General features: G+C 36.8%; 1 protein-coding gene across 3 annotated transcripts in view; it reads left to right on the top strand.

The window, feature by feature from the left end:
• Positions 1-12,308, top strand: part of LOC128998691 (protein PAT1 homolog 1) — a 79,835-nt gene that overhangs the window by 54,198 nt on the left and 13,329 nt on the right. For all 3 annotated transcript variants that reach the window (XM_054424932.1, XM_054424934.1, XM_054424933.1), the window contains one exon: positions 7,437-7,649. In XM_054424932.1, coding sequence (XP_054280907.1) covers positions 7,437-7,649 — 213 coding nt within the window. The remainder of the gene's footprint in view (positions 1-7,436; positions 7,650-12,308) is intronic.

The raw sequence follows: 12,308 nt of genomic DNA on the forward strand, positions 1-12,308 counted from the left end.
CAACCAGCACTTCAAAACCACTTAAATCTTCTTATAATGCACCACGTATATCACTACTTTTGATTTTTAACACTAAAACAATGATAAACGTAATAAAACACATCAGTCATCGGTCCGAGGGTAACCTAGCTGTTTACAAATACACGCACGTCAGCTCAGTCAGCTGTCTGTTACAATATTTTCGGAACTAAAATGAATAGTGCTTAGAGACAGACCTCTGCAGAAAGCTTAGAATATTACGGACAGAACGATACCTAACTCAATCCAGTACAGTCCGATTCAGTTAGTCATAGAGCCTTCGCCGTAAACAGTGTTCGCGAGTCGCTGCAGCGACGCACGACACTATACAAAGTGCGTTACGCGTCGCTGCAGCGACGCATGACACTCGGAGGGTTAAGGTAAAAAAAAACTTGAAGTGTTTTCCTTTAAAACAACACCAAAACCAGCTCTGTACCTTGTTTAATAAGATTTATATGAATTTTCAAAGTTGTAAAGTCCTTTTTGAATTACCCTGTATTTAGATTTCATAAAGTACCTTCAACACAATAAAAAATACAGGAAACTAAAAAACATTTAAGCCTTAATCAGCCACATCTAACAATATAAGACAAGATACAGAACATGCAATGACATAATTTGAGACCGAGTGGGCATGAATAAAGAAAAAAATATATGCAAACAACAACTATGCTTGTGGTTTTGTCAATAGAAAGATAAAATATCTATAACAAATATTTTAACTTATAAAATAAGATTGTAGATTAGTTACAAGTTTAGTATATAGCCATAAACAGTTTTATGGCAGTAGGCATTGGCCAGCGGCAAATTGAATATTCACGAAAATACTGACTGAGTTAGAGATAACATTTAACAGTCATCATAAAACTATTATTTTTATGATAAAATAGAATTGGGGAAAGTCGTAAAGAAATAAAAGTGATAAAACTCAACAGTTCTTGGAAGTACTTGAATACAACAATTATTGTCCTGATAAAATGTTATTGTCACATAAAATGTTATAAAATGTTAATGGATCTGGGACTGCTAATGGGTTTTTTATTGCATCATCACCCTAGTAATAAATTATGAAGATCGTAAACAAACATCTGATAAGACTTTTATGTGCTGGGAACCAACTGTCGTTGACTGCGATATAGTCCAGGAGCTGAGGAGGTTTGAGCATGCATGAAAGTAGTACGCAATGTTATTGCTGATTATTGTAATATGGACTGTGGTGATCAAAATTACGTATGTCGCCTATTTCAAAAGTGGTCGATAAGGTGGGGGGGGGGGGGGAGGGGGCAAACATGGCGGTTTGCGCTATGCGTGAAAACGGTAAAAGATAGAACATCGGTTAAAACGTCGTAATTCTAAAAATGTGGACTACAATAATGGTTATTGAGTCCGAGGTCGTATCTATAAATAAACAAGTTATTGTATAAAATATGTAAAAATGGACTTTACGTGTAGTTTTTTTACCGAAAGTAGAATTAGTTTGTGAGTGTCGCAAAGAAGTAATATCAAATATCTTTGCTGATAGTTGTAATATGGACTGTGGTGATAAAAAATATGCATGCCGCCTACTTTTCAGGTGGTCGAGAACTTGGGGGGAGGGGGGCAAAGATGGCGGAACGCGCTATGCATTGAAACGACTGTACCTCGATAACGGTACGAGATAGGACATCGGTTAAAACATAGTTTTGATCCAAAAAATATGGCCAATAGAAAAGGTTATTGGGTAAAAAGTTGTATCTTAACTAATAAAAAAGTTATAACAATAATAAGTTTAACAAAATCTACATTATACAGCTATTTTCTTCAAAAATCATATGGATTGTTGATAAAAAAATAGTGTAATTACTTAATTACTCGGCTAAATATTAACCAGATGCATTTTCTTATAAGAAAAAAAATATATTATTACGAATACATATAGTTTAAAATGTAAAACACGGCCTCCAAACGCCTTGGGGTTCGTCCGATAGGTTGCGTCATAATTGCTGTGCAGTGCTGCTGATATCGGCACAACTGTTAATCCCCCCAAAGTTCATTGACTTCCAACTCAGTGATATCGGGGTTGTGAAAGTATTTGTACAGTTTAAGACTACTGACATTTATTGTGTTTTATTTATACAAATAACATTCTTTTATAACTTTTAATAGTTATTTAAATATTTTAAATTTCAATTTATTTTATTTTAAGTTGCTTACGTTTTTTTTAATTGTGTGTGGCTGGTTTTTATATACGTTTGTTCTTAGTGACTAGTGGATTAGGCAATTTTAAAGTAAAATTTCACCAACTTACAAAAGTTAGGTACCTATTTCAATTCAACAAATAATATGAACAACCAGTGTAATTGGTATGGATAGAATGAAGAGATTTACCGTATTTTTTATTATAGGTATTTACTTTTGTACTTATGTTTTTTTATTTCATATAACTGTATTTAATAAGAATCTGTTACATAATCATATTGTAATAACCTATAACATTATAATTATAATTGGATTTGTAGTGGTAATCTGTATTATGCATTTGATTGCGGTGAAACCCCAAGTATTATACGTAGTTTGGAGGCCTTGTTTTACATTTTAAACCATATGTATTCGTAATTATATATTTTTTTCTTATAAGAAAATGCATCTGGTTAATATTTAGCCGAGTAATTAAGTAATTACACTATTTTTTATCAACAATCCATATGATTTTTGAAGAAAATAGCTGTATAATGTAGATTTTGTTAAACTTATTATTGTTATAACTTTTTTATTAGTTAAGATACAACTTTTTACCCAATAACCTTTTCTATTGGCCATATTTTTGGATTAAAACTACGTTTTAACCGATGTCCTATCTCGTACCGTTATCGAGCTACAGTCGTTTCAATGCATAGCGCGTTCCGCCATCTTTGCCCCCCTCCCCCCAAGTTCTCGACCACCTGAAAAGTAGACGACATGCATATTTTTTATCACCACAGTCCATATTACAACTATCAGCAAAGATATTTGATATTACTTCTATGCGACACTCACAAATTAATTCTACTTTCGGTAAAAAAAAACTACACGAAAAGTCCATTTTTACATATTTTATACAATAACTTGTTTATTTATAGAGATACGACCTCGGACTCAATAACCATTATTGTAGTCCACATTTTTAGAATTACAACGACATTTTAACCGATGTTCTATCTTTTACCGTTATCAAAATAACAGCGTTTTAATGCATAGTGCAAACCGCCATGTTTGCCCCCCTAAGTGGGGGGCCACCTTATCGACAACTTTTTAAATAGGCGACATACGTAATTTTGATCACCTGGCTGTTAATGATTTAGTCACATAGTCCATATTACAATAATCAGTAATAACATTGCGTACTACTTTCATGCATGCTCAAACCCCCTCAGCTCCTGTACTAATAGTAGGACCTAAACTGAAAGTAATTTATTATTATAATAGACTGTACGTAAGCTTGTACCTATAACACAAACATTAACTATCACTTAAAAATTATTAAATCACATTTATCTATTACATTCAAATTAGACTATAACATAACAATCTTAACACAACTATATGATCAATATAATAGTACTTCATCATACGAGTACCTAATGTCCACTAATTTTTGTTTGTTTATGCTTGCAAATCTCCCTATCAAAAACAATGTCTCTCTTAATATGGTTTATTATGGTTCATATAGTGGGCTGACATTTATGAAACGTTAATGAATTATTTCTAGACATAGGCCTACCTTTTTACTTACACTATAGACTATTTTATTGTGTAATCCTTATGGATGAGCAAAATTATTGCATGTTTTCTGGTAATATTTTTTTATATTTTAATATAGCGCAAATCGTATAGTCTACTATATACAGCCTAAAATTAGAGTAAAATATTTTTGTCAACATTAACACATTAATCAGCAGACTTTTCAGGGTACTATAAAAGCTGCAATTGAACCGTGGCAATCTTAACTGAAATTCATGAAACACTAATAAAAATAAACAATAAATTAACTAGGGGTGGGCGAGTAGTGATTTTTCAATTCGAGTCGAGTATTTGAGTAGAAACTCGAGTATCGAGTCGAGTAGTTGCGCGTTAAGTAGGCCTAGGCCCTGGGTTTAAGCTGTGGTAGTATTTTTAGCATCTTGCTATTCACAACTTAAAAATGCTAAGTTTACATTGTTTTGCAGGCTAGGTCTATGGCAAATTTTCTACAAATGAAATTGAAAGATGTTATGTTCAAACAAATGTAGTATTAGCCTACTGGAATTTTTTGTTTTAAAAGCTTAAGTTATTGAATAATATTTTTTCTACAGTTAACTTAGTTTTTGTCTTTGCAGAGAGTTTGCAGCATTTTGCTGAAACAAATTTCATCCTAGCCTAAACCCTGCCTAGGCCTAAAAAGGTAGTTTAAGTACTTAAGTTATACCAAATTTTCTAAGTTATATGGTTGCTAATTATTAGTACCTCCTACCTTAGGCCTAATAAAAAATTTGGCCTACACTACTTGTTGACTGCAGCATTAAATTATTTAGGCCTAGGCCTACACATCACTTGTTATTGTGTGTTTTATTTTTCCTTGCCTTTAATTCCTCCTCACTAACATGATAGTCAACCTAACTAACTAACTTAATAAGGTAACTTTAAGAATAATTTCAATTCAAATAAGAAACAGAATTTATAAAAATAAATTTATTTATAAAACAGAAAACTAATATCAAACTACATATTGTATCACAAGTTAAAAACATCAATATGCAATTAGGTATTTTAAAATAATCACTTAGATAAGCACTTCATCTGTCTTAAGTTTGAAGGTTATTGGTATTAGGGCTATCCTCTTCACTCAGTCCATTTATAAGAATGATCAAGTCACTCGTCTCTGACAGACTGAAAATATCAAACAAAAACACAGTAGGCCTATTATCTCAAAATAAAATCCCACATTAAACACTTAATTTAAAATTAAACACATTTCACTGTAGCCCGGTATAGCCTATTTGGCCTTTCTTTATAAACTCACATTTTCTAGGTTATGTTACAATTCAAACTGTCGTTGTCATGTTTCTGCCACCAGATTGAAAATTTCACAATCAAAATCACAAACAGAATATGTTTATTTTACTTTCTATTAAACTTCCACTAACAAAATTAATTTTATTTTAAGTTACAAATTCACTTCAAAGTAAAAATATTCAAAACTGACATTGACATAACTTCAATCACTCCAATCCATTGTTTTGTTGTTACGCCAGCTGTCACCATATCTGCCCTCTCTCTCTCTCTCTCTCTCTCTCTCTCTCTCTCTCTCTCTCTCTCTCCCTCTCTCTCTCTCTCTCTCTCTAGTCAGTCTGCTCATTCTGCTTCTCTTTTGTTCTCCCATCAAACAGCTGTTTCACAGGGCTGACGTTGCCATATTTATTTATCATTACACCATTATGGTGAATGTCGGTAAAATTATCATAAAATTGCTATAGCTTTTATTTCGTAAAAAAATTAATAGTTTGAGTAATTTTAATCATGTTTATGTAAACTGATTAGAAAATCAATTATACTTATAGTTTGTTTACGCCAATACCACAGTTGTAAAAGTACAACAATTATCGTCCATCTGGCAACACTGAGTTTAAAGTGGAACTGATCTTTTCTTTCTGCCAAGACCCAATGAGATTGCGTCATTCAAATGCATCGATGTTCCTTGCAGTAACTTATCGGTTTGTAAAACTAAACACCAATACCGATTTATGTGAAAAATATTATGCTACAACAGGTTATTTTTATTTGTTGTATTTCTATGTTTTGGTATAAAATATTTTGTTATTTCTATATTTTGGTATAAAATATTTTTATGGCAGTTCAAACTAAATCTGATACTGTACTTTATAATGTCTTCAAGAATCGTCTGCTATTGTTATACTAGTCACGAGACTCCCTTGTTGACTATCGACTATTGCAGTTCGATAGATTCATTCAATGCTTTATTTCAATTTACTGTATCGTTATCGAGACGTATTGTTGACTGTTGTTGTTTTAGGAAAGTGACAGTCTGTTAGTAGTCCTCTTGCTAGCTCCGCCGAATGACGATGGGTGTTTGTTGAACATTTGGTTTACGCTGGTCTAACATATATTTGGTTAGATAGTTGTTTTTTGTAGGAATGGGGATTAAATAAGGCATCAACACAAAACAAAATATAATTTATTAAATATGGGTGTAGAAAATCGTAAAGTGGCACTATTTATAACTACTCGACTCGAATTTTAGAGTAGTAATTACTACTCAACTCGAGGTCGAGTATTTGAAAAAACTCGAGTAATTACTCGAAGGTCGAGTACTCGCCCACCCCTAAAATTAACAAATGTAAACAAATATAAAATAATATAATAAAATTAACAAACAACATTCGGCTCACCGGCTACGTAGCCGTCAGACGTAGCTGTGGTGTGACCAGTGCACTGGCGACGTATTAATTCACCAAATACGTCTGCAGACGTGTGAACAGGCCTTTAATGATGTTTGAAATAGTTTTGTTTCAATAAAATAACTGCTTTTCCACCAGTGGGAGTTTAAGGACCAAATTTTAAGGAAAACCAAGTAGAGGAATTTTAAAGATGGATGAGCCCTGTGGATCTCCCAGTTCATTTTTCTCATATTTCCAACAATTTTGTATTGACTTATGTTGATTTCCCAGGGGTTTTATTACTGCCCATCTGATAATATTTTTCAACATTTTAGTGTAAATTAGATGTACAGTAGAACCTCTTTAATCCGAACTAATTAGGACCAGGGGTAGTTCGAACTATTGAATAGCTCGGATTACAGAACATATTGTTGTTTTTACATACGAACAGCTAAAACATGGCTATAATTGATCAAAATTATTTTGGGAAAAGTTAAAAAATGTTTTATAAAGTAAAATACAGTGTTAATTTAATACAGTAGTAAACATGGTAAATAAACAGTACTGTAAATTAAATACAGTATAGAATAAAGAACTGCTGTACTGTGTATAGAGTACCGGTACAGCAATTAGGGGTTCAAATTAGTGGATGTTCGGATTACGGGGGTTCGGATTAAAGAGGTTCTACTGTACATGGCAATTGTATTGCCTACACAAACCCTACATGTAAGGGAGTTATTATCCAGTGTAAATAATCAATAACTTTGAGTTGATTTACTGTACTCAATGATTTTGAGTTTCGTAATAAAATAAATATTTACACCAGAGTCCTGCAAATTCAAACTAATTGGAATCAGGCCTTGTTTGGATTAGCAAATTGTTCAATTTGCATTTCAATTTCAACTAATCTTCTGCAAAAAATGGCATTAAAAAATTAATTTTCATGTCTGTCAAAACTGTTTTGTCATTTAAATGTGTGTACTCATATAGGTCCGTTATCTGTAATTAAATTTGATTCTGTTTTAGAAGTTAGTTCTTAGGATGCTGCCTATGCTCCTTACCCCTGCAAAGCTACTGCAAACGCTAATGAAGGATCTTCCTAGTATAACTAGAAAAGACTCAGAACACAATATGCTGTTATTCCTTCCAGCGATAAGGAGTTATCTCCAGGGTATTGATCTCAAGACTTTGGTTGAGATTACCACTGAATATGACAACCTCTTTCTGCTCTCCAATAAGGTAAAGAGCTAGTAGTTGTTTGTCCTTCATAATAATTATGTTGCTGTAACTGTCACTTCTCACCCGTAAATTTTTGTTTTACAAAATCGTACGTTGATGAGAATTTTATCATTAGCTAAGGAAGTGGAACTATACAGGGTGAGTTTTAACTGTCCACCCCTCCAACATTTTTTACCTTTGTTCAAAAATCAATCCCAGACCATTTCCAAACATTGTTGGGTAATAAGTACTTCATTTTGACATGGTGATTATTTCCGGCCACCATCTTGGATTCGCCGTATTGGATGTAAAAAATTTTTTTCCACGCAAAGGTGGGGTTGTGACAATTTATTTAAAACTAGATTTTTACCCTGACTACAATGCCACAATCCGTTTTTCAAAATCTTGATCCATTCCAAAGTTATGAGGATTTTGTATAACTTTATTTTTAGCCCATTTTAACATTATGCATTTACAAACTATGACCATAATCTCGACATAAGTGCTAGATAAAAATAACAGGGTGTCAACCGACCTAGTAAATAGGGAAATATGTGTGAATTTTGTATATTACCGGGAATTTTCAATTAGCTGTGATCGCGCATAAAGATGACGTATCCATGACCGCGGGAGACGATATTGATGTCCAAACGGCCGTGAGATTTGTTAGTGATTTTGCTGCGATCGCGCATGACTACGATGACATTTCCGTGACCGCAGGAGATGATGATGTTCAAACTCCAAATGGCAGTGGGATTATTTTATGATTTTGCCGCTATCGCGCATGACGATGATGGCATTTCCGTGACCGCAGGAGACGACGATGACGTTTCCGTGACCTGACAATGACGTTTATGTGACCACAGGAGACGATGACGAAGTTCAAACGCCAAACGGCTGCGGGATTATTTAATGATTTGAACTGCAGATGGCCATTGTGCTGGAAAACATATTAGTACACATAAATACACAAAATATAAATTTACAACAAATATGTGCATACACAAGATAAATATTTATATATTAAACTGAAGTGTAGTTGGAGAACCTCTACCACACGCTGTAAGTCCAAGTTCCTATGAGATTGGCTACAAAACTCTTGATGAGTGTATATACAGGGTTAGTTTTAAATGGGTTCCCCCCCCCCTACTTTTTTCTACATTTCTAAGATATTAACTCCGGACCACATCAGATCATCGTAGAGTGGTAAGTACTTCATTTTGACTGGGTATACATTTTTGGCTGCCATCTTGGATACAAAGTTTTTTTTTTCAAATGTAAAGGTAGGGTTGTGACCCATTATTTCAAATTAGAATTTTATGCTGATTACAATGCCGCAATTAGTTTTAAAAAATCTTGATTGGTTCTTAAGTTATGAGGACTTTTTATAAATTTATTTTTAGCCCATTTTAACATTGTGCATTTACAATTTAAGACCATAATCTCAAAATAGTATTAGATAAAGATAAGTATACACCACCATTCATTGTCAACCTATGTTCACTTGGTTATGACGGATGTATTTTTTTCGGCCACCATCTTGGATCTGCCATTTTGAAATGTGATAAATTAATTTAAATATGAAGGTGGTGTTGTGACCCATCATTTTGAACTACTTTTTTATGCTGAACTTAATGACGCAATCAGCTTTTCGTTATCAAGCTTTCTTGATGAAATAATGAAAACAACTAAATAACTATCGATATATCAGTGCTTATGTCATTCTTTTTGCCATTAGTCATCACCCTGATAAAAACCTGTTTAGGTTCAGAATGTACCATATCTGTAAAAAAGTAGTCTTTCAGGAGAAATTCCAGAATTGTTTCATAATTCCTTGACTTTTTCAGACCAACCAAAATTCCCTGACCATACCAATCCTGCTTAAACCACACCATTCTGGAACAACATAACCAATTTAAAAACTTAATTATCATCCAAAAAAAACATAACTGATATCCCAGGCATCTAATTGTGTTTCCTGCCTGACGGAGATTGATTTATATAATGTTGCCTAACCCAATAGGACCTGAAAGTGTTTGATTTATGGAAGAAATAAAAACAAATCCACATTGACTTTGATATTTAAGATATTATTAACTCTGAGTAAAATAAATGGGTTGGTACCACACTTATAAAAGGGTTATGTAAATTTTAATACCTTTCCTATAATCTTGTAGCATTTAAAAAAGAGATTTTTTAATTAGGAGATAATTTTAAATATGGTTCCTATGTTTCCTGGCCTCCCCGTGGCGGAACTGGATATGCCATACAGTTTTTTTCTAACTGACAGGGAAACAAAAATAACTTAATCTATTTTCATAAATATATATATGTTAACATTTACTATAATCTATTTACTTCATATAATACTTTACTATTATCAACTTATTAACTTATCAATCTAATCTGATATATTCTCCCCCTGCGGTTTCGGGGTTAGAATAGAACCGCAGCCTTCCCAGGCTTGTCGTAAGAGGCGACTAAAAGGGTGATCGACGCTCTCACTGAGAGTCCTTGGGAGTGCCCCTGTTGTGTTGCAGGGGTTGATGTGTGCTCTGCACTGCCGATGGGTATTCTCAGTGAGTTGTGAGAAGCCAGCCACTTCGGTCCTTGGTCAAGGAGTGCGGCATGGATGTAGAGGTCGGGCTCTACATTGTGACGGGTGACCCCCGGCACGTCAGGTATCCGGTGCTGGGAAAATGGAGGTTGGGCCTCGAGGAACTGGGGTAGGGGCACTGTCCCCAAGGGTATACCCGTTCCTGACTATTCCGGGCCGCCTCTTGCCGCACGATGCGCTGGTAAACACAAGATGGCTTTTAAAACAAATACCCTGAACACATCTATGATAAGCAGCTCAGATGAGCAAGAAAAGAGGTCGGAAGTAGAGCGAGACCCTTTTAGGCGATGCTCCAGGGTCCAGAGATCGCCAACAGCGAAAGGCGTGAAGACGTCCCCACCACCTGCAACTTTCAGGTGCACAAGAGACCTGACTTTGGGATCTTCCTTGACAAGTGGAGAAGGAAATGGTGGACCACCCTCTAAGTCTGGTATCCCTAACAGCAGCGTTAGAATCGGAAGTTTCGGGAATGATACTTCTGCGTCAGCAATATCTTGACGCAGAAAATAGCATTGAAAACCGACTCCAAAACATGGAGCAGACAATGAAGACAATGCTTGAAACCTTCAAGACGCAGAGAGGAGTTAACCAAGTGGTTAAAAATGGTATGGATAAGCTCGAGGACGACCTTGGTTTTGTCTTCGCCTGCCGGCTGGTGAGCAAGGCGGCCATGGAAAGGATCGCCGAGAAGGTAGTGTCCCTACCTGACGACAATGCGCGACCTTCCAAGAAACGCAGGAGGCCTACATCAGAAAGCCCTCCACAAAGAGAAGAGGTTGTTCAGACAGCAAAGCCTAAAGTTAAGGTCAAGGCGACCCTTACTTCTAGGTCCTTCTCTGACGTAGTTGCTGCTCCAGCGAAGCCTCGACAGCCACAGCAACCTGCGACACCCATTGAGGGTAGCTCCTGAAAGGGGTCAGTCGTAGAAACACCATCTGGGACTGTGTGGGAAAAGCGCCTTACGAGAAAGGAGAAGAGGAAACTGAAGCACGCGGAAGTCGGCTCCAAGCCGTTGTTTTTTTTTGCTTTATGTGGCAGTGAGGGCGCAGTCGACCGGCGTGGCCCAAGCTGCGCCTGGCTCGGCACTCGTTTCTAAAAAGTCGCGGCCCAAAAAGCCCAGGACAGAGGCAATCTTGGTCAAGCCTTTGGAGGGAAGATTATTCGCCGAAGTCTTGGGTGTTATCAAGGCCAAGGCTAAGCCAGAGCAAACCGACACGGTTGTACGGTTGATTAGACAAACCTGAGACGGGGACGTCCTCCTCGAACTGTGTAAGTCTAAAGATAAAGCCGCCTTTGCTGCCGAACTAAAGGCAGCTGTGGAAGGTCAGGGCACCGCTCTTGAACCCAAGACGTCCGTCGAGGTTCGGATATGTATTGTGTGTCAACAGAGGATGACGTCATTGATGCCCTAAAAAAAGCTGTCCCCGAGTTTGCTGGACAAACAGCTAGTATGAGGGTGTGGCTCACAAAACCAAACCGGAGTCAACAGCGGATATATCAGCGTCAGGCAGGGACGGTCGACGCTATTGAGGAGGTAAAGCGAGCCGTAATGAGAGCTGAGGAGTTTAGCAACTATTCTCGTCGGGTTGTGCTGTTTGTAACACTTGATGTGTGAAACGCATTTAACTCCGCGAGTTGAGATCAGATCACCCGTACGGCGGACAAGGCCGCTAAAATGGTTTCTTCCCTTAGTCAATTAATGGCCAATGTCGGAGGTCCGCGGTCCAGCCGCAGAAGGCTGTTGATGTCTGCGGTCCAGTCCGTGCTCCTGTACGGTGCGTGAGTGTGGTTAGACGCTCTCAATAAGGAGATATATAGGATGCGGCTCGCCCGAGTGCAGCGTCAGGCACCACTAAGAGTAGCATCTGCCTATCGAACAGTGTCCGAACCCGCCGTCCTGGTGGTTGCTGGAGTCATCCCCGTCAAACTTTTGGCGGCGGAGAGGAAGGCAATTTATCAGCGCCGTGGGGAGGACCAGGCAAGAATGGGGGAATGCACCCGGATCTTCCAGCTGTGGCAGGAGAGCCGGGAACAGGAGACAAGGGGGCAACTGATACAGCAAG

This window comes from Macrosteles quadrilineatus, unplaced genomic scaffold (assembly GCF_028750875.1).
Source record: "Macrosteles quadrilineatus isolate MER2022 unplaced genomic scaffold, UCM_ALF_1.0 Scaffold_7__1_contigs__length_78375512, whole genome shotgun sequence".
Taxonomy (NCBI): domain Eukaryota; kingdom Metazoa; phylum Arthropoda; class Insecta; order Hemiptera; family Cicadellidae; genus Macrosteles; species Macrosteles quadrilineatus.